This window comes from Staurois parvus, unplaced genomic scaffold (genome assembly GCF_062004578.1).
Source record: "Staurois parvus isolate SC_StPar_1 unplaced genomic scaffold, SC_StPar_1.0 ptg000456l, whole genome shotgun sequence".
Lineage (NCBI taxonomy): Eukaryota > Metazoa > Chordata > Amphibia > Anura > Ranidae > Staurois > Staurois parvus.
This window is the reverse complement of record NW_028318252.1, coordinates 1,616,934-1,639,134: the sequence shown is the minus strand read 5'-3', so window position 1 is coordinate 1,639,134 and position 22,201 is coordinate 1,616,934. Positions and strand designations below refer to the sequence as shown.

Genomic DNA, 22,201 nt, shown 5'->3' with positions numbered 1-22,201 from the left:
AGAGGAGAGAGAGGGGGGAGAGAGAGAGAGGAGAGGAGAGAGAGGAGAGAGAGAGAAAGAGAGAGACTGTTCAGCATAGGCTCAGTGGTACATGTGCAGCAAACACAACCATTATAACTTTGATGAAGGTACAACAGTGACCTCCACAGGCTACTATGTGGAATCACATCTTCAGCAAAAATAAAATGCGTCATAGTAAAACGCATTTTTTTTCTTGGTCAGTTACATTTTAATAAATAATATCTGTAATAAGATGCATTTTATTGGTCATATTTCATGACTTATAAAAAAAAAATACATTTATGCATGTACATATACACACACACACTATATTGCCAAAAGTATTGGTCGGGTGGCCTTTACACACACATGAACTTTAATGGCCACCCAGTCTTAATCCGTAGGGTTCATTATTGAGTTGGCCCCACCCTTTGCAGATATAACAGCTTCAACTCTTCTGGGAAGGCCGTCCACAAGGTTTAGGAGGGTGTCTATGGGAAGGTTGGACCATTCTTCCAGAAGCACATTTGTGAGGTCAGGCACTGATGTCGGGGGAGGAGGCCTGGTTCACAGTCTCCACTCTAATTCATCCCAAAGGTGCTCTATGGGGTTGAGGTCAGGACTCTGTGCAGGCCAGTCAAGTTCCTCCACCCCAAACTCGCTCATCTATGTCTTTATGGACCTTGCTTTGTGCACTGGTGTGCAGACATGTTGGAACAGGAAGGGACCATCCCCAAACTGTTCCTACAAAGTTGGGAGCATGAAATTGTCCAAAATGTCTTGGTATGCTGACGCCTTAAGAGTTCCCTTCACTGGAACTAAGGGGCCAAGCCAACCCCTGATAAACAACCCCACACCATAATCCCCCCTCCACCAAACTTTACACTTGGTACAATGCAGTCAGGCAAGAACCGTTCTCCTGGCAACCACAAAACCCAGACATGTCCATCAGATTGCCAGACATAGAAGCGCAATTGGTCACTCCAGAGAACACGTCTCCACTGCTCTAGAGTCCAGTGGCGGCGTACTTTAGACCACGGCCTCCGACGCTTTGCGTTGCACTTGGTGATGTAAGGCTTGGATGCAGCTGCTCGGCCATGGAAACCCATTCCATGAAGCTCTCTACACACTGTTGTTATGCTAATCTGAAGGCCACACCAAGTTTGGAGGTCTTTAGCTATTGACTCTGCAGACAGTTGGTGACTTCTGCACACTGTGTGCTTCAGCATGCGCTGACCCCGCTCTGTCACGTTACGTGGCCTACCACTTGGTGGCTGAGTTGCTGCTGTTCCCAGTTGCTTCCACTTTGTTATAATCCCACTAACAGTTGACCGTGGAATATTTAGTAGCCAGGAAATGTCACGGATGGACTTATTGCACAGGTGGCAACCTATCACAGTAACACGCTTGGAGTCACTGAGCTCCTGAGAGCGACCCATTCTTTCACCAATGTTTGTAGAAGCAGTCTGCATGCCTAGGTGAGGATTTTATACAAAAGAAGTGGGTCATCGCCCTGGTCTATAAATGGCTTTTTCAGCAGTGAACATGAACAGGCATTAAACACAAACTACCAAGGCTACCCAGTTTAACTTGTCAGCCAGCCCAAGTCTAACAATGGCTTTTCCACAAGGAACATGGCTAGGTATAACTTATCAAAGAGGGGGATAAGATAACCAGTTCAACATGCCAGCCAGCCAACAACCAAATTAACCTGTCTAACAGTATGCCTTTAAAAACAGGGGTTTAGTTAGCACACATTTGCAAATACATACGTAAGCCACAGAGCCACATCATGGCACCCCGATATTCTGTGGTCCTAACTCTATAATTTTTGGAGTCCTCATAGTAGAGGCACATGTATTTAATGGATAGACCAAGGGCAGGTGATCCGAGGGAGCCCTCCCCTCCTTAAAGGTGGGTGTATTTGATACCCTGGCTGCCATTGTGCTAGATGCTGGGTGTCCTTTTTGCTCCTGTACCTTTAAGGAGGGGTAGCTCAGTTTACAATTTTTTTTCGCAATACGAACGGATTAATTGGTTTTCAATGCATTTACAAATTTTTTTTCTAATAATGTTCATGTACAGTATTTATGCCTTTAAAGTGCACTTTATAAAGAGTTTTGAACAGATAAAACTTTTTTTGGACTTTTTCCTGACCTCCGGAACGGATTAATTGGTTTTCAATGCATTTACGAATTCATTTTTAATCATGTCCCTGTACAGTATTTATGCCTTTAACCACTTGAGCTCCTGAGGATTTACCCCCCTTAATGACCAGGCCTCTTTTTGCTACTCAGCGCTGCACTAATTCAACTGATAATTGCGCAGCGAAATTTACGTCCTTTTTTTCACACAAATAGAGCTTTCTTTCGGTGTAATTTGATCACCTGTGCGCTTTTTATTTTTCACGCTATAAACAAAAAAAGGCCAAAAATTTTGAAGAAAAACAATATTTTTTACTTTCAGCTATAAAAAATATATAGTAAACTCAAAGTTGGTTATAAATTTAGGCCAAAATGTATTTTGCTCCATGTTTTTGGTAAAAAAAATCCCAATAAGTGTATATTGATTGCTTTGTGTGGAAGTTATAGCGTCTACAAACTATGGTATAGATACTGCAACTTACGCCATTTTTCTGCTATACAGCACTGCGCTAGTTTAACGGACAATTGCGCGGTCATGCAATACGGTACATAAATTAAATTTACATCCTTTTTTTCCCCACAAATTGAGCTTTCTTTCGGTGGTATTTGAGCGCCTGTACGGTTTTTATTTTTTGCGCTATAAAAAAAAAAAGGCTGACAATTTTGAGGAAAAAAAAACAATATTTTGGACTTTTTGCTATAAAACATGCCCAGTAAAAAAAAAATGCAAAAATCAAATTTAGTCATAAATTTCTGCCAAAATGCATTCTGCGACATGTCTTTGCTAAAAAAAAAAAACAATACGTGTAAATTAATTGGTTTACGTGAAAGGTATAGCGTTTACAAATGGCGGGAAAGATACTCGGATTTTTAGTTTTTTTTTATACTAATAATGGCGGCGATAAGTGAATTATGGCGGCGATCAGGGACTTATGGCGGGACTGCGGCGGATATTCTGACATTGGGGGGTACTGACTTGGGGGTCACTGACATCCCCAAAAACACTAATACAGTGATCAGTGCAAAAAAAAAAACACCGACACTGTACTAATGGCAATGGGGAGGAAGGGGTTAACTTTATTTTGCAGGGAAGGGTTATAGGAGTGAGGGGAGTGTTTTACTAGGGGGTGGGGGTGTGTACTGGACGGGACAAGGCTGATCGAGAAAGAGAAAAACTGTTCTCTCTCGATCAGCTCATCCTCGAGCTGACAGGGAAGTGACAGACAGCACAGCTACTGCAGCTGTGCTGTTTGTCACTGTTTGTCGCCGATTGCCGGGAAACAGCCGCTAAGGACCGGCTGTGACCTGGCGACTCACATCTGCGGCGTGATCGGCGGGACAGATAGGGCGGCGGCGCGCCTCGCGCGGGCCCCCTATTTGTTTACAAAACACACGTTTTAAAACGTGGTTTTGCCTGCGAGTGCCGCCCTGCCGCCGTATATGTACAGTGGCTGGGCAAGTAGTTAAAGTGCACTTTATAAAAAGTTTTGAACAGATAAGACTTTTTTGTTTTACTTTTTTCTGCCTTCCGCAACAGATTAATTGATTTTCAATGCATTCCTATGGGCAACTACGTTTCGGTTTACAAATTTTTCACAATACGAAAAGTCCCGCAGAATGAATTAAATTCGTAAACCGAGGTATGCCTGTATTTACCTTGTTATTGCATTGGGATTGTGTTGAGCGGGTGGTGTAAACGAGCCCAAAATGTCCTTATTTCTGCTGTTTTTTTTCTCTAAGTCAGAAATGTAATGAGACCGTTTGGATGGTTTTATATTTATTTTAAAACTAGTTTGCACGTATCACTGGAACATGGTAATAACAAGTAATAAAAAGTTAGAATGGATTTCATATACCAGTATGTATTGCATTGCTCCTACATAAAAATAATCACATATCTGTTTTGCAATCTCTGAGGCCATCTGTGCCCATGTTACAACACATTTTGCACTTAAATGAAAAACAATCCAGGAATGAGAACGTTTCAGAAGTTCTACCTTCAAATTGAGAAAAAGACTTCTGGATAAATACCATTTTTACGTGGTAGCCCCATAAGTTTACCGCACACTAGATTTCAAAATATCCTCTAGCCTCCCCACCCACGAACATTACTTTTTTTTTTTTTAAGTGATACTAAACCTAAAAACATTTTTTACCTTAATTCACTGCTTGCATTAAGGTAAAAAATGTTTTCTATTTGTCGGTGCTCCCCCTTCCCTGTGTGAAAGGGAGAAGAGATCAATGCTGTGCACGGCTGCATCTCTTCTCCCCTCTCTTCCTCTTTACACAGGGACTCTAGCAGCAGCAGGAGCCATTGGCTCTTGGTGCTGTCAATCAAATGAAGAGGAAGTGTGGGGGAGGGCTGAGTCCCACTGTGTATGTCTATGGAGTGCGGCTCCATAGACACACAGGTCGGGAGTGTGCACGCAGCATGTGTCCCCACAGCAAACAGCTTACTGTGGAGGACACACAAAGAAAAGGAGCCGAGATTACTGGTGGGGGACCCGAGAAGAGGAGGATTGAGTCCGGTCTGCGTAATACCACTGCACAGAGCAAGTGAGTATATCATGTTTGATATTTTAATTGGAAAAAAAAAAAAAAAAAAAAAAATCAGACTTTAGTAACACTTTAACCTAACCAGATATTCAGCCTTGTCCCTTTGCTACCCACTAGTTGTTACTCAGCAGTGCCACATTCTGCAGCACACACCTGTCCTAATCAAGAAAGCGCTTTAGAAGACTGCTGGACGTTCAGCCTGTTCCTGATAAATAGGTTATTCTATTTGCTAATGCCCTGGACACAGGTCTGTCTGACTGGTTGTTCATGTCTTTGTTTATTCCTGTGCATTGTTTGGACTGTTTTTGTAGCTGTCTGCGCTTATCCTAATTGTCAGCCTATTACCTAAATTGTCAACCATTGCTCAGTGTACAGGTCTGGATCCTGGCCTATGTTTAGGATTAGTATGCCTGCTCCTGTTCTATCAACCTGCTAACTCGGCCACTGTCTGCTCTGGCATCTGTCCTGCCCATTAGCCTTCATCTCTAAGTGGCACTTTGGGGTTTATTTACTAAAGCTGGAGAGTCCAAAATCAGACTCCCTTCTGCATAGAAACCAATCAGCTTCCAGGTTTCATTGCCAAAGCTTCATTGAACAAGCTGAGGTTAGAAGCTGATTGGTTTCTATGCAGAAGGGAGTCTGATTTTGGACTCTCCAGCTTTAGTAAATAAACCCCAATGGGTCTACCAAGCTAAATGACACTGGAGTAAAATTTAGAAAAAAAATGTAAGGGGATATATATACATACATTGCTTCTCAGGCTGCAAAGAACAATGAGTCTCACACTGATAAAATGAAAAAGTACCATCCTACAAACTATATATAGTCATAGATCAATCATTTTTCTTTCTTTCCACCCCAAATCACTCAATTCCACCATCAAAATAGTCAGTGTTGATGGGGGAATGCCTCATACAGTACCATTGTGTTCTGCCAACGGGGAGGTGCAGGAGTCTTCACAACCGGCAAAACACGATTACTGCTAGCGACTATAGCTGCCGGCAGTAATCGTATGAAAAAATTCCGACAGGCTGGTTCTATGGATGTATCAACTTGGGTACAATCAGCCTGCCCAAACATGGATCGATTAACGGCTGGTCCCTGCTGAACCGTCCAAATTTCAATTCATGTATGGCCAGCTTAGGTGTCCTGGCTTAGCAAGCACCAGATGCTTTAGAAGCAACGTGGATTGGACGCTCATTTACCATGTAAAATGGTATTTACCCAAAGACCTTTCTTTATGTGGTTAGCTTATCTGCATATATATTTCCTGAGCAGCATTTGAAGACCCCTTACTTGGCACTCAAAGTCCTGAAGTCTTGTCCAACTAAAAAAAAATAAAAAATTTGGCACTTTGTAGAACTAGTTTTGCAGTGTTAACTGGTTGCAATATATGGTCTTGTCATTAAGCTGTGATCATATCTTGGTGGAATTAGGGCTCCTACTTACCTCAATTTATCAAAAAGTTCCACATTTTACCCTGGAAGCTTAAAACCCAGAGCAATTATATTTCTAGAATTTGTCATCAGGCAGATTCAAGTAACTGGCATTAGTACCACAAACCTTCTCAAACACAATTTTGGATAGTGGTTAGTATAAAAAACACTGATTAAAATGATCTCAAAAGGCATCCTACTTATACATTCAAAAAACTAGGACTAGGAATGTGACTTTTCTGAAGTATCACATGAGGTGGTCTCTTCCACAGGAAGGCTTAAAATTTGGAGTCTCTCTTGGTAGGTTGGACATTATGGCAGTTCACATGTTCTCATTCTGCATGGTTTCTTTTAGGCTTGCCTCCAGGTTTGCCTTTTGTCACTACCCGGTAAAATCCAGCTGCGATTTTATACATCCAGAAGACATTGAGAATGTCCAAGATGACACAGGAGACAATCCACGCCACTTGTGGGCCAATGCCCAGCCTGATGTAACCTTCCGTGCCAAACGTGGCAAAGACTTGTGAGTAATAGCTGGGAATGACGGCAATTCGGACAATGAAGAAGACCACGGCCATTGCCAAGCCATTGATCAGGACGGGCTGGGAGGAACGTGGCAGTCCAACAGCATCGAAGAACCACCTATATTGAAGGATAGAAATGCATTAAATCACCAAATGTGAATATACTGTACATCAGGCTTTAGAAACCCTATGAGCCTGGTAAGGAACGCATGAAAGATCAGCTTTTTTTAAAGCCTTGTGGTTTGTATACAGTTGAAGCACATGTATCAGGATTAAAAACAGCGGATTACCTGCTGACATATCTAGGAATTGGTCATTTGATCTCTGATGAAGGAGAGAGTCTATGTTTAGGTAGAGAAGATGGTGGTAAGCCAGTTCCCTCAGCCCCTTCAGCTTCTTGGCTGCTATACTGGACTGAATGGACTGAAATGTTTTAAAGCCTTTTTTAAAAAAAATCAGGCCTAAGACCAGGTACAATGAGGCTCCTGCTGACACCTTGTTAGCCTGAAAACCTTTTCGTTGTGCCCCAATTATTTTGCTTTCACCTTGTACATAAAGGTTTGCTCATTTTGACTGTGGGAGTAAACTCTACTCACTTCCATCCACCAACATCCCCTGATAAGTGAGAGTGCACCACTGGCCAATAAAGGGTGCTCTCCATTGACAGAATAGGAAGCTAGTTGGTTGCAGCTTAGCCCAAGGTTACAGAAGTCAAATCTTTGGTACCAAAGTGAAAGCAATTTCATAGGGAAGCATGGAAGATGACAGCAGTACAAAAAGCAACTAGTAAAAAATAAAACAGAAATTGTAAATCTTAAAGACGATAAAGAAGGAGGTAGCATGTCACCTGAACTTCCTCTTCATTTATATTGCAGTGTGATAATAAACAGAAGAATTGCATCCTTTTCCACATCAGAGCCCCCCTTATATCAGGGGGTTCACCTTAGGCGTCCCCCTTACATCAGAGTTCTTCCTTACATTAGGGTCCCCATCAGAGACCTCTCTTACTTCAGGGTCTCCATCAGAGCTCCCCCTTTACATCTGGGTCCCCATCAGAGTGTCCCTTATATCAGGGTACCAATTTATATTGTGGTATGATAACAGAAGAATTGCATCCTTTTCCACATCAGAGCCCCCCTTACATCAGGGGGTTCACCTTAAGAGTCCCCCTTACATCAGAGTTCTTCCTTACATTTGGGTCCCCACCAGAGACCCCTCTTACTTCAGGGTCTCCATCAGAGCTCCCCCTTTACATCTGGGTCCCCATCAGAGTGCCCCTTATATCAGGGTACCAATTTATATGGAGGTGTGATAATAAACAGAAGAATTGCATCCTTTTCCACATCAGAACCCCCTTATATCAGGGGGTTCACCTTAGGAGTCCCCCTTACATCAGAGTTCTTCCTTACATTAGGGTCCCCCATCAGTGACCCCTCTTACTTCAGGGTCTCCATCAGAGCTCCCCCTTTACATCTGGGTCCCCATCAGAGTGCCCCTTATATCAGGGTACCCATCAGCAGAGGGTGCACTCTGCTCGTGCATTACCATGATAAAAAAGAATTATTGAAAATGACAAAAGTGTATACTCACAAACCAAGAGTCATAAATAAAAGCAAGGAACCAAAGTGACAGTCCCAGCAAATGGTGGTCTTGCGACAGGGTGTGCTAACGCATTTCGGGAGCCGAGCTCCCTTCCTCAGAACTGAAACAACTAGACATGGTTGAAGCCTCAGAGCTGAAAGAACTGAAACAACTAGAGCTGAAACAACAAGACATGACTGAAGCCTATATAGGGAAACAGGATCCTGCTCCCTTATACAGGCTTCAAACATGCCCATTTGTTTCAGCTCTGAGAAAGGGAGCTTGTCTCCCGAAACGCGTTAACACACCCTGTTGCAAGCCCACCATTTGCTGTAACTGTCACTTTGGTTCCTTGCTTTTATTTATGACTCTTGGTTTGTGAGTATACATTTTTGTCATTTTCAATAATTCTTTTTTATCATGGTAATGCACGAGGAGACTGCGCCCTTTTTTACCTTTTTTCAGTATAATCAAGATTCCCCGATCTTTAGAGGGCTGCCCCTCAGCGAGTGACTGGTACCGAATTCTTAGGACGTGTATGGACCTGAGCGCTGGTTTTGCTTTTCTTTCATGTATTACCCATCAGCAAAGATGAACTGACCCGGATCCTCAGTCTGTGCACATCAGCTGCATGCCAGATAAAGTTTTGTGGCAGGCCACAGTCTGGAGACCCCTGCTCTAAGTTATTAAAGTTACTGTCATGTATCTAATTATTTTTTTCCCCATTTGGATTAGGAAACACGAGCAGTAAAATGCCATCCCATATGAATGCTAGGATGGAAATATAAATGCCAGATGGTGAGTTGTGTCCTTAGTCATTTTAAAGTGAACCCGTCACACACAGACAATTTCAGTTGGACAAATGATGAAAAAAAAGTACATATATGCAGGTTGCCTTCAGTAAAAACCTCACAACACAATTGTTATTGTCGCCTAGGCAATAGGCAAGAAATGCGGACGTCCTGCGTTACAGCACACATTTTTTACCCCCTTCATGACCAGGGCATTGTTTGCTATTCGGCACTATTATTTATTTATTTATTTCAAGTACTTATACAGCGCCGTCAATTTACACAGCGCTTTACATATATATTGTACATTCACATCAGTCCCTAACCCTCAAGGGGCGTACAATCTAAGGTCCCTAACTCACATTCATACATACACATACTAGGGACAATTTAGACAGGATCCAATTAACCTCCCAGCATGTCTTTGGAGTGTGGGAGGAAACCGGAGTACCCGGAGGAAACCCACGCAGGCACAGGGAGAACATGCAAACTCAAGGCAGGTGGTGCCGTGGCTGGGATTTGAACCAACGACCCTAGTACTGCCAGGTGGAAGTGCTAACCATTTAGCCACTGTGCTGCCCAATAAGTGTCATTAAAAGATTATATAATTTACCTGTATATACAATTTCTAGAAAGGAAGGGGGAGGAGGCAGGACAATAAGTCATGTACACTGGAGTGAAGGTCCACTTTAACTATCATACTTTACTTCACCTCCACCTATCACATTAAAGGGCCAATAAGGAGGTTCAGCAGCTGGAAGAGGATGGAGCCAAAGTACAACAGTTTAAATGTACATATAAGTTCAGCCATCCATACCTCTGGATCTAGTGATGGTTTTAGCATGAAGCTAACCTCAGTTGTTCTTTTGTTTTGCCATCTTAGTCTCAGTTTGAATTTCCCAGGTTTGTCACAGATTTTATTTTTGCACTTTGGCAATTTTCCTAATAAGTAGGATTCTCACCTCAGATTTACAAAGGGCGTTGAAAGTTCAGATATCAACCGAAAATTGGCAAAATATGGCAGCACTCCTCGGTTCTGTAAGGTAAAATAATGACTTTTTAATCAGCAATTGCATCAATAAATAATAGAGCAAACGAAGCATATAGTAGTTCTATAGTTGTTTAACCCCTTCCTAATATTAATGCACAGCAGAATGATGCATTTGGGGTGTTAATAAATACCCCTAAACAGAACAGGTCTAGTTTGTCAGATACAGTGATCAAGAACCAGTCAGTATTTTTCCCAGTCATGTTCAGGTTCCCAATCCATGTACCTTGGCCCCAACCCCCCTCCCCCCAAACATTTCCCCTTTCCTAATGTGGACACTGAGAAGAGAAAAAAAAGGAAGCGCCAAGAACTAAGCGCAGATTATTGTTGTATAGCACTTTTTATAGGCCTCCTGGATACAGACGCCATTGATGGGCTCCAGCCCAGCCACACACCCAGGGGAGTCCCTCCACTGCACCCACGGCTCCAGCTGTCACTCTGGCTTGCCCGGTGGTACCCTATAGGATGGAGGAGAGTGGTCCCACACAGATGACCTTTTATACAGATGAGCTTTATTATATCTTTGTTCTTCTGAGTGTTTTTATACCTATCCATTAAATGTGACAACAATAATCTGCACTTAGTTTTTGGCGCCTCCTTTTTTCGCTTCTCTATTTCTGCATGCAGAGTTGGTCTTGCTCTATAGGACGGCAGCCATTAACCACTTACCACCTCATTATACAGAGACTCTTTATGTACTTTATGTATTTACCACCTGTGTGCCTACAGCACTTATTATGGTTTTTTGCTAGTTCATGTTGAACTATACTTTTCATTTTTATCCCTATTTTCCCCCAAAAAAACCCTCCCCTTCCCCTCCAACTCCCTTTACTGTATTGTGGAGTATCTATGGACTGAGCGCCGGATCCTTCTCCGTTTCTAATGTGGACACTGGACTGTCACACTTAATGTAAGGCAAAAAGTGCATGAACTCCCCTTCAAACAATGGAGTAAAGGTTTTTCCAGTGAAGGGTACAAAGACATTTTGTACACAATTGTGTGCTTTCATACAGTTTGGAGACAGGTCTTTTTCTCTTGTAGCATGAATGCACCCCTGTGCACAAAGACATTGCTTCCTGAGTTTGGTATGGAGGAAATGGAGTGTCCTACACAGAGCCCTGACCTCAACCCTACTGAAAACCTATGGGATGAATAGGAATTCAAATTGTGAGCCAGGTCTTGTCCAAAACCAGTACCGGACTTCAAAATGCTGTTTTGGCACAAACTTCCTACAGGCATCTAAAGCTCTTGTGGAAATCCTTCTCAGAAGAGTGGAGGCTGTTATAGCCGTGGGGAACAAACTCCATTTTAATGCCCATAATTTTGAAATGGGACATCCAACAAGCTCATAGGGGGAAAATGGTCAGGTGTCTACGCAGAGCCCTAACCTCTACTGAACACCTATGGGATGAATTGGAAAGACAATTGCAAGCCAAGTCTTCTCAACAAACATCAGTACCTGACCTCACAAAATGTTTTTTGGATGAATGAGCTCAGAATTCCTACAGACATCTACAAATCCTGTGAGAATCCTTCCCAGAAGAATGGAGGCTGTTATTGCTGTGGGTAACCAACTCCATTTTAATGCCTGAGATTTTGAATGGGGTGTCCAACTGGCTCACAGTGGGGGAATGATTAAATGTCATCACACAGTCCTGACCTCAAACCCACTGAACAACTAGGGAATAAACTGGAATGCCAATTGTGAGCTAGGTCTTCTCATACAACAAATGCTCTCTTTCAGGGGCACTTCAAATCTTGTGAAAAACCAACCCAGAATAATGCAGGCTGTTATAGCTCTGGGGAGCCAACTCCATTTTGATGTCCATGGTTTTAGAATGGGATGTCTAAGAAGCTCATAGGAGGTGGTATGGTCAGGTGTCCACAAAATTTTGGCAATATAATGTTTATGTCAAAAGAATATGATTTATGAAATATTATAATCACATTTCCTGTGATCAGAGTGTACTGTACTTGCAAGTAGTGACATACCAGCACATATCCGTATGCGTAGATCACTGCAAAGTGGTGGCAGACCATATAAGGGTCTCTCATTTCCTTCCAATAGCGAGCAAAAAGCAACAAATCTGGTGGAAAAAAACACAACATGTTAAAAAAAACAGATAGATTTCACTAGCATAATTTAAAAATGTACTCTATATTTAAAGTTGAACTCCAGGAAAATATAAAACCTATTTAAAATTGTTATTTATTCATTAAAATCGTAACTTTACACTGATAGCACAAGTACATCAACTAAAAATAAGGTTTCATAAAACAGTTGTCTTATGGGTAGCCATAGAGCCTTTTTGTATGGAACTTCACATTTGTCAACAGTTCTGACGGTGATTCAACAACAAAAGCAGACCTACCACCAATGTGAACAAACTCCACCCAGCACTGATTCAGAGAGAAGACAGGCACTGGCTGAAAGCGAACATCAGGGGGTGATAGGGTGAGTTTACAGGAGGAGCAGAGCTTTATATGGGCACATAGTCTGAAGGACTGCAGGCTCTTGGAAGCATTGTCACTATACTATGCAGCTTTGTAGCACTACAAGGATGGGATTACATGAGTTTCTAAATGTATTTAGAATTAATTTTATGTGAAACAACTTCTTTACAGCTCTGATAAAAAGTTGGTAAATCTCCAATAATTTTTTGGATCCGAGCCTGAATGGCTTTGTCCAAGTCATACTACAAAAAACTTACAAAATCATGCCATGTCAGGTTATTAATGATCTATGGGTAAAACTTTAAAAGGTAATGGATAGAAAAGTGCAAGTTAAAGCAAATTTAGGGTAATTAGAGTCAAGGGATCCCCGTTGTGGAACAAATTGTTTATAATTGGATTTTACTAACCACAATATAGTCCAGGGGATTTCAGAAGTCAGCTGAAGAGTTGTTTACACTTACAAGTCTAAAAAGGATATCTATAGGCATGGGTCTCCATCAATTTGCATCAAAGAAGACATTGTGAACTATCACAAGTAGAAAAACCGAGAACAAGAACAGTGCACATAGGAGCTTAGAGAAAACATTTTTAGAGATCACCTAGATGTTCCTTCTAAAGATCACCTTGATGTCCCTTCTAGAGATCACCTAGATGTGCCTTCAAGAGATCACCTAGATGTGTTTTCAAGAGATCACCTAGATGTGTTTTCAAGAGATCACCTAGATGTGCCTTCAAGGAGATCACCTAGATATGCCTTCAAGGAGATCACCTAGATGTGCCTTCAAGGAGATCACCTAGATGTGCCTTCAAGGAGATCACCTAGATGTGCCTTCAAGGAGATCACCTAGATGTGCCTTCAAGAGATCACCTAGATGTGCCTTCAAGAGATCACCTAGATGTTCCTTCTAGAGATCACATAGATGTTCCTTCTAGAGATCACCTAGATGTTCCTTCTAGTGATCACCTAGAAGTTCCTTCTAGAGATAAACTAGATGTTCCTTCTAGAGATAAACTAGATGTTCCTTCTAGAGATCACCTAGATGTTCCTTCTAGAGATCACCTAGATGTTCCTTCTAGAGATCACCTAGATGTTCCTTCTAGAGATCATCTAGATCAGGGGTCTCCAAAGTTTCTAAACAAAGGGCCAGTTTATTGTCCTTCAGATTTTAGGGGGGGGGGCAGACTGAGACCAGTGGGATTGAAATATTCTCTGGCATCAGTAAGAGTAAACATAATATGTTTGGTATTAGGGGGAGGAATAGTACCCCATCATTGATATCATTGGAAGGAATAATGCCCCATTGTTGGTGCCAGTGGAATAAATGGTACCCCATTGTTGATATCAGTTGGCAGAACAGTTTCCTATCAGTGGGAAGAAAAGTGCCCCAAGGGCTAGATCAAGGGTTGCATCCGGCCCCCGGACTGCAGTTTGGAGACCACTGATCTAAATGTTCATTCTAGAGATCATCTAGGTGTTCCTTCTAGAGGACATCTAGATGTTCCACAGCACTGTTTTGTTGGCAAATTAGAAAAAATTTTTTGAGTATATGCATAGTAATTAGAGATGAGCGAATCGAAGTATCCGAAGTGGAATTCGAGTCGAATATCGGAAAAATTTCGATTCGTGCCGAATCCGAAAAACAGCCTAATTCGGACGCGCGAATCGAAATTTTTCCGAAAATGGCGGCTGACATGTGCGGCGACGGAGCGGGGATGTCGGGGAAGGCGCGCAGACAAGGCGCGCTGCCCCATAATGCATTCCTCAACGACATGTGATCGCATCAGCCAATCAGCAGCCAGCCAGCCAGCACTGTGTAATGGTCGAGGTATATATAGCGGCCATTTTGGAAATCTTCATTTGCCTGCAGTCATTGAACAGAGGCAGACCGCTCTGTACTAGGGACAGGGACAGAGTTAGGGCCACAGAAACGAGAATTGGGGACAGAGAGAAGTTACTTAGGGACAGAGAACCATTACTCAGGGACACAGACTTGTTAATGAGGGCCACAGAATCGTTATTTAGGGACAAAGAAACGCTAGTTAGGGCCACAGAATTCATACTCAGGGACAGACAGAATTGTTACTCAGTGCCAGAGAATTGTTACTTAGGGCCACAGAAACGTTATTAGGGCCACAGAATTTTTACTCAGGGACAGACAGAATTGTTACTGAGTGCCAGAGAATTGTTACTCAGGGACAGACAGAATTGTTACTGAGTGCCAGAGAATTCTTACTCAGGGCCACAGAATTCATTCTCAGGGACAGACAGAATTGTTACTCAGGGACAGACAGAATTGTTACTGAGTGCCAGAGAATTGTTACTCAGGGACAGACAGAATTGTTACTGAGTGCCAGAGAATTGTTACTCAGGGACAGACAGAATTGTTACTGAGTGCCAGAGAATTGTTACTCAGGGACAGACAGAATTGTTACTGAGTGCCAGAGAATTGTTACTCAGGGACAGACAGAATTGTTACTGAGTGCCAGAGAATTGTTACTCAGGGACAGACAGAATTGTTACTGAGTGCCAGAGAATTGTTACTCAGGGACAGACAGAATTGTTACTGAGTGCCAGAGAATTGTTACTCAGGGACAGACAGAATTGTTACTGAGTGCCAGAGAATTGTTACTCAGGGACAGACAGAATTGTTACTGAGTGCCAGAGAATTGTTACTCGCACAGACACAAAATTGTTACTTGCACAGACACAGAATTGTTACTCGCACAGACACAGAATTGTTACTCAGGGCCACAGAATTCATACTCAGGGACAGACAGAATTGTTACTGAGTGCCAGAGAATTGTTACTCAGGGACAGACAGAATTGTTACTGAGTGCCAGAGAATTGTTACTCGCACAGACACAAAATTGTTACTTGCACAGACACAGAATTGTTACTCGCACAGACACAGAATTGTTACTCAGGGCCACAGAATTCATACTCAGGGACAGACAGAATTGTTACTGAGTGCCAGAGAATTGTTACTCAGGGACAGACAGAATTGTTACTGAGTGCCAGAGAATTGTTACTCAGGGACAGACAGAATTGTTACTGAGTGCCAGAGAATTGTTACTCGCACAGACACAAAATTGTTACTTGCACAGACACAGAATTGTTACTCGCACAGACACAGAATTGTTACTCAGGGCCACAGAATTCATACTCAGGGACAGACAGAATTGTTACTGAGTGCCAGAGAATTGTTACTCAGGGACAGACAGAATTGTTACTGAGTGCCAGAGAATTGTTACTCAGGGACAGACAGAATTGTTACTGAGTGCCAGAGAATTGTTACTCGCACAGACACAAAATTGTTACTTGCACAGACACAGAATTGTTACTCGCACAGACACAGAATTGTTACTCAGGGCCACAGAATTCATACTCAGGGATAGACAGAATTGTTACTGAGTGCCAGAGAATTGTTACTCAGGGACAGACAGAATTGTTACTGAGTGCCAGAGAATTGTTACTCAGGGACAGACAGAATTGTTACTGAGTGCCAGAGAATTGTTACTCAGGGACAGACAGAATTGTTACTGAGTGCCAGAGAATTGTTACTCAGGGACAGACAGAATTGTTACTGAGTGCCAGAGAATTGTTACTCAGGGACAGACAGAATTGTTACTGAGTGCCAGAGAATTGTTACTCAGGGACAGACAGAATTGTTACTGAGTGCCAGAGAATTGTTACTCGCACAGACACAAAATTGTTACTTGCACAGACACAGAATTGTTACTCGCGCAGACACAGAATTGTTACTCAGGGCCACAGAATTCATACTCAGGGACAGACAGAATTGTTACTGAGTGCCAGAGAATTGTTACTCAGGGACAGACAGAATTGTTACTGAGTGCCAGAGAATTGTTACTCAGGGACAGACAGAATTGTTACTGAGTGCCAGAGAATTGTTACTCGCACAGACACAAAATTGTTACTTGCACAGACACAGAATTGTTACTCGCGCAGACACAGAATTGTTACTCAGGGCCACAGAATTCATACTCAGGGACAGACAGAATTGTTACTGAGTGCCAGAGAATTGTTACTCAGGGACAGACAGAATTGTTACTGAGTGCCAGAGAATTGTTACTCAGGGACAGACAGAATTGTTACTGAGTGCCAGAGAATTGTTACTCAGGGACAGACAGAATTGTTACTGAGTGCCAGAGAATTGTTACTCGCACAGACACAAAATTGTTACTTGCACAGACACAGAATTGTTACTCGCACAGACACAGAATTGTTACTCAGGGCCACAGAATTCATACTCAGGGACAGACAGAATTGTTACTGAGCGCCAGAGAATTGTTACTCAGGGACAGACAGAATTGTTACTGAGTGCCAGAGAATTGTTACTCAGGGACAGACAGAATTGTTACTGAGTGCCAGAGAATTGTTACTCAGGGACAGACAGAATTGTTACTGAGTGCCAGAGAATTGTTACTCAGGGACAGACAGAATTGTTACTGAGTGCCAGAGAATTGTTACTCAGGGACAGACAGAATTGTTACTGAGTGCCAGAGAATTGTTACTCGCACAGACACAAAATTGTTACTTGCACAGACACAGAATTGTTACTCGCACAGACACAGAATTGTTACTCAGGGCCACAGAATTCATACTCAGGGACAGACAGAATTGTTACTGAGCGCCAGAGAATTGTTACTCAGGGACAGACAGAATTGTTACTGAGTGCCAGAGAATTGTTACTCAGGGACAGACAGAATTGTTACTGAGTGCCAGAGAATTGTTACTCAGGGACAGACAGAATTGTTACTGAGTGCCAGAGAATTGTTACTCAGGGACAGACAGAATTGTTACTGAGTGCCAGAGAATTGTTACTCGCACAGACACAAAATTGTTACTTGCACAGACACAGAATTGTTACTCGCGCAGACACAGAATTGTTACTCAGGGCCACAGAATTCATACTCAGGGACAGACAGAATTGTTACTGAGTGCCAGAGAATTGTTACTCAGGGACAGACAGAATTGTTACTGAGTGCCAGAGAATTGTTACTCAGGGACAGACAGAATTGTTACTGAGTGCCAGATAATTGTTACTTAGGGCCACAGAAACGTTATTAGGGCCACAGAATTGTTACTCAGGGACAGACAGAATTGTTACTGAGTGCCAGAGAATTGTTACTTAGGGCCACAGAAACTTTAGTTAGGGCCACAGAATTGTTACTCAGGGACAGACACAGAATTGTTACTGAGGGCCACAGAACTGTTACTTAGGGCCACAGAATTGTTACTCGCACAGACACAGAATTGTTACTCAGGGACACAGAATTGTTACTCAGGGACACATAATCGTTGAATTAAATAGTATGTCAGACAACATGCAGAGGAGTGGCAGAGGAGGCAATGTTTTAGGAGCGAGCAGACGTGGCAGCAGAGGAAGGGGTCGAGGCAGCACTATTCGCAGCCAGAGGCCAGTGCTCCCGGTGTCATCCAGCGGTCGTGTCTCCACCGACAACCCTGCCGTTATCGATTGGTTGGCTCGGTCGTCTTCCTCTTTCCAGGTCACCTCTGACACCTACAGCCAACGGTCGGTGGGTACGTCAGACACAAACGTTAGTTGGCATGGCCCGGGACCTAGCCCACTGAAATCACGTGTCCTCTACCTGCCCCTGTCCTTTGGTGTTCCCTCACCAAGCGAAGTATCGCATGCTGTGGGCTCAGCCCCACTGTACAGTGAGGAAGAGCTAACAGAGGGCGGTCAGGAACGGGGGGAGACATCCGCCTTTTCAGCAGCTAGGCGAAGAAGTAGTGGCGAGGAGAGTGGCCCGGTAGCCGGTCTGGAGACAGGTCTGTCTCCTGACCCAGACGCAGCCGAGGGGGCTAGTAGTGAGGCGGAGACCCTACTTGATGATGAGGAGGTTGATCGCACTTGGCAGCCTCGTCGTCATCAGGCAATTTCTTCCGCATCATCAGGAGAAGAGGGTGGCAGCTTGGCAGTGAGCGAAACAGTCGGTGGGTTGCCCAGGAGACAGCAGCAGGGTCGCAGCAGTGTCAGTGGAAGCAGTGTCAGTGGAGCCAAACGGCCACGGAGTAGAGCACCAGCTCCACTGCAGCCTACCACCACGGCCAGTAGTGGTGCCGGTGTGCACGGAGGAAGCAGCAGTCAGCCAGTGAGGAGTATCGGGGGCAAAGTTTCCTACTCGGCGGTGTGGCAATATTTCGTCAAGCCGCCCGAGGAAGTAAACGTAGCCGTATGTCGACTATGTGGCCAGAAAGTCAAGCGTGGCCAGGGGGCCCATGTTGGGACTATTTGGGCCATGTTGGGACAATGGGAGACCTCCCATTGCTGCTGTCTCCATCGCCACACTCTGCCATGTGCCACTTTCAGGTCTCCTCACACACTGCTGGTGTGTTCAGTTTTTTGACATAGGGTGCTGGCAGATTACGGGCCTCCCATAGCTGCTGCCAGGCCCCTAATCTGCCATGGGCCCCTATATACCGCCTCCTCATGCTGCTGCCAGGTCCACAGTGTCTCATGCCATGTGCCACTTTCAGGTCTCCTCACACTGCTGGTGTGTTGAATTTTTTGACATAGGGTGCTGGCAGATTATGGGCCTCCTATAGCTGCTGCCAGGCCCCTAATCTGCCATAGGCCCCTATATACCGCCTCCTCATGCTGCTGCCAGGTCCAGAGTCTCTCATGGGTCCCTGTACGGCCTCCCATTGCTGCTGTCTCCATCGCCACACTCTGCCATGTGCCACTTTCAGGTCTCCTCACACACTGCTGGTGTGTTCAGTTTTTTGACATAGGGTGCTGGCAGATTACGGGCCTCCCATAGCTGCTGCCAGGCCCCTAATCTGCCATAGGCCCCTATATACCGCCTCCTCATGCTGCTGCCAGGTCCAGAGTCTCTCATGGGTCCCTGTACGGCCTCCCATTGCTGCTGTCTCCATCGCCACACTCTGCCATGTGCCACTTTCAGGTCTCCTCACACACTACTGGTGTGTTCAGTTTTTTGACATAGGGTGCTGGCAGATTACGGGCCCCTAATCTGCCATAGGCCCCTATATACCGCCTCCTCATGCTGCTGCCAGGTCCAGAGTCTGTCATGGGTCCCTGTACGGCCTCCCATTGCTGCTGTCTCCATCGCCACACTCTGCCATGTGCCACTTTCAGGTCTCCTCACACTGCTGGTGTGTTGAATTTTTTGACATAGGGTGCTGGCAGATTACGGGCCTCCCATAGCTGCTGCCAGGCCCCTAATCTGCCATAGGCCCCTATATACCGCCTCCTCATGCTGCTGCCAGTGCCAGAGTCTCTCATGGGTCCCTGTACGGCCTCCCATTGCTGCTGTCTCCATCGCCACACTCTGCCATGTGCCACTTTCAGGTCTCCTCACACACTGCTGGTGTGTTCAGATTTTTGACATAGGGTGCTGGCAGATTACGGGCCTCCCATAGCTGCTGCCAGGCCCCTAATCTGCCATAGGCCCCTATATACCGCCTCCTCATGCTGCTGCCAGGTCCAGAATCTCTCATGGGTCCCTGTACGGCCTCCCATTGCTGCTGTCTCCATCGCCACACTCTGCCATGTGCCACTTTCAGGTCTCCTCACACACTACTGGTGTGTTCAGTTTTTTGACATAGGGTGCTGGCAGATTACGGGCCCCTAATCTGCCATAGGCCCCTATATACCGCCTCCTCATGCTGCTGCCAGGTCCAGAGTCTGTCATGGGTCCCTGTACGGCCTCCCATTGCTGCTGTCTCCATCGCCACACTCTGCCATGTGCCACTTTCAGGTCTCCTCACACTGCTGGTGTGTTCAGTTTTTTGACATAGGGTGCTGGCAGATTACGGGCCTCCCATAGCTGCTGCCAGGCCCCTAATCTGCCATAGGCCCCTATATACCGCCTCCTCATGCTGCTGCCAGTGCCAGAGTCTCTCATGGGTCCCTGTACGGCCTCCCATTGCTGCTGTCTCCATCGCCACACTCTGCCATGTGCCACTTTCAGGTCTCCTCACACACTGCTGGTGTGTTAAATTTTTTGACATAGGGTGCAGGCAGATTACGGGCCTCACATAGCTGCTGCCAGGCCCCTAATCTGCCATGGGCCCCTATATACCGCCTCCTCATGCTGCTGCCAAGTCTAGAGTCTCTCATGGGTCCCTGTAAGGCCTCCCATTGCTGCTGTCTCCATCGCCACACTCTGCTGCCATGTGCCACTTTCAGGTCTCTTCACACTGCTGGTGTGTTAAATTTTTTGACATAGGGTGCAGGCAGATTACGGGCCTCACATAGCTGCTGCCAGGCCCCTAATCTGCCATGGGCCCCTATATACCGCCTCCTCATGCTGCTGCCAAGTCTAGAGTCTCTCATGGGTCCCTGTACGGCCTCCCATTGCTGCTGTCTCCATCGCCACACTCTGCTGCCATGTGCCACTTTCAGGTCTCTTCACACTGCTGGTGTGTTAAATTTTTTGACATAGGGTGCAGGCAGATTACGGGCCTCACATAGCTGCTGCCAGGCCCCTAATCTGCCATGGGCCCCTATATACCGCCTCCTCATGCTGCTGCCAAGTCCAGAGTCTGTCATGGTCCCTGTACGGCCTCCCATTGCTGCTGTCTCCATCGCCACACTCTGCTGCCATGTGCCACTTTCAGGTCTCTTCACACTGCTGGTGTGTTTAATTTTTTGACATAGGGTGCAGGCAGATTACGGGCCTCACATAGCTGCTGCCAGGCCCCTAATCTGCCATGGGCCCCTATATACCGCCTCCTCATGCTGCTGCCAAGTCCAGAGTCTGTCATGGTCCCTGTACGGCCTCCCATTGCTGCTGTCTCCATCGCCACACTCTGCTGCCATGTGCCACTTTCAGGTCTCTTCACACTGCTGGTGTGTTAAATTTTTTGACATAGGGTGCAGGCAGATTACGGGCCTCACATAGCTGCTGCCAGGCCCCTAATCTGCCATGGGCCCCTATATACCGCCTCCTCATGCTGCTGCCAAGTCCAGAGTCTGTCATGGTCCCTGTACGGCCTCCCATTGCTGCTGTCTCCATCGCCACACTCTGCTGCCATGTGCCACTTTCAGGTCTCTTCACACTGCTGGTGTGTTTAATTTTTTGACATAGGGTGCAGGCAGATTACGGGCCTCACATAGCTGCTGCCAGGCCCCTAATCTGCCATGGGCCCCTATATACCGCCTCCTCATGCTGCTGCCAAGTCCAGAGTCTGTCATGGTCCCTGTACGGCCTCCCATTGCTGCTGTCTCCATCGCCACACTCTGCTGCCATGTGCCACTTTCAGGTCTCTTCACACTGCTGGTGTGTTTAATTTTTTGACATAGGGTGCAGGCAGATTACGGGCCTCACATAGCTGCTGCCAGGCCCCTAATCTGCCATGGGCCCCTATATACCGCCTCCTCATGCTGCTGCCAAGTCTAGAGTCTCTCATGGGTCCCTGTACGGCCTCCCATTGCTGCTGTCTCCATCGCCACACTCTGCTGCCATGTGCCACTTTCAGCTCTCTTCACACTGCTGGTGTGTTTAATTTTTTGACATAGGGTGCAGGCAGATTACGGGCCTCACATAGCTGCTGCCAGGCCCCTAATCTGCCATGGGCCCCTATATACCGCCTCCTCATGCTGCTGCCAAGTCTAGAGTCTCTCATGGGTCCCTGTACGGCCTCCCATTGCTG

General features: G+C 45.2%; 1 protein-coding gene across 1 annotated transcript in view; it reads right to left on the bottom strand.

Moving 5' to 3' along the window:
- Nucleotides 1-3,904: 3,904 nt before the first annotated feature.
- LOC149452908 (TLC domain-containing protein 4-A-like) overlaps nucleotides 3,905-22,201 on the bottom strand; it is a 58,862-nt gene continuing 40,565 nt past the window's right edge. The window contains exons 6-8 of the mRNA XM_089688856.1: nucleotides 12,073-12,167; nucleotides 9,995-10,068; nucleotides 3,905-6,778 (exon numbers count right to left, since the gene is read on the bottom strand). Coding sequence (XP_089544982.1) covers nucleotides 6,469-6,778; nucleotides 9,995-10,068; nucleotides 12,073-12,167 — 479 coding nt within the window. The 3' untranslated portion in view covers nucleotides 3,905-6,468. The remainder of the gene's footprint in view (nucleotides 6,779-9,994; nucleotides 10,069-12,072; nucleotides 12,168-22,201) is intronic.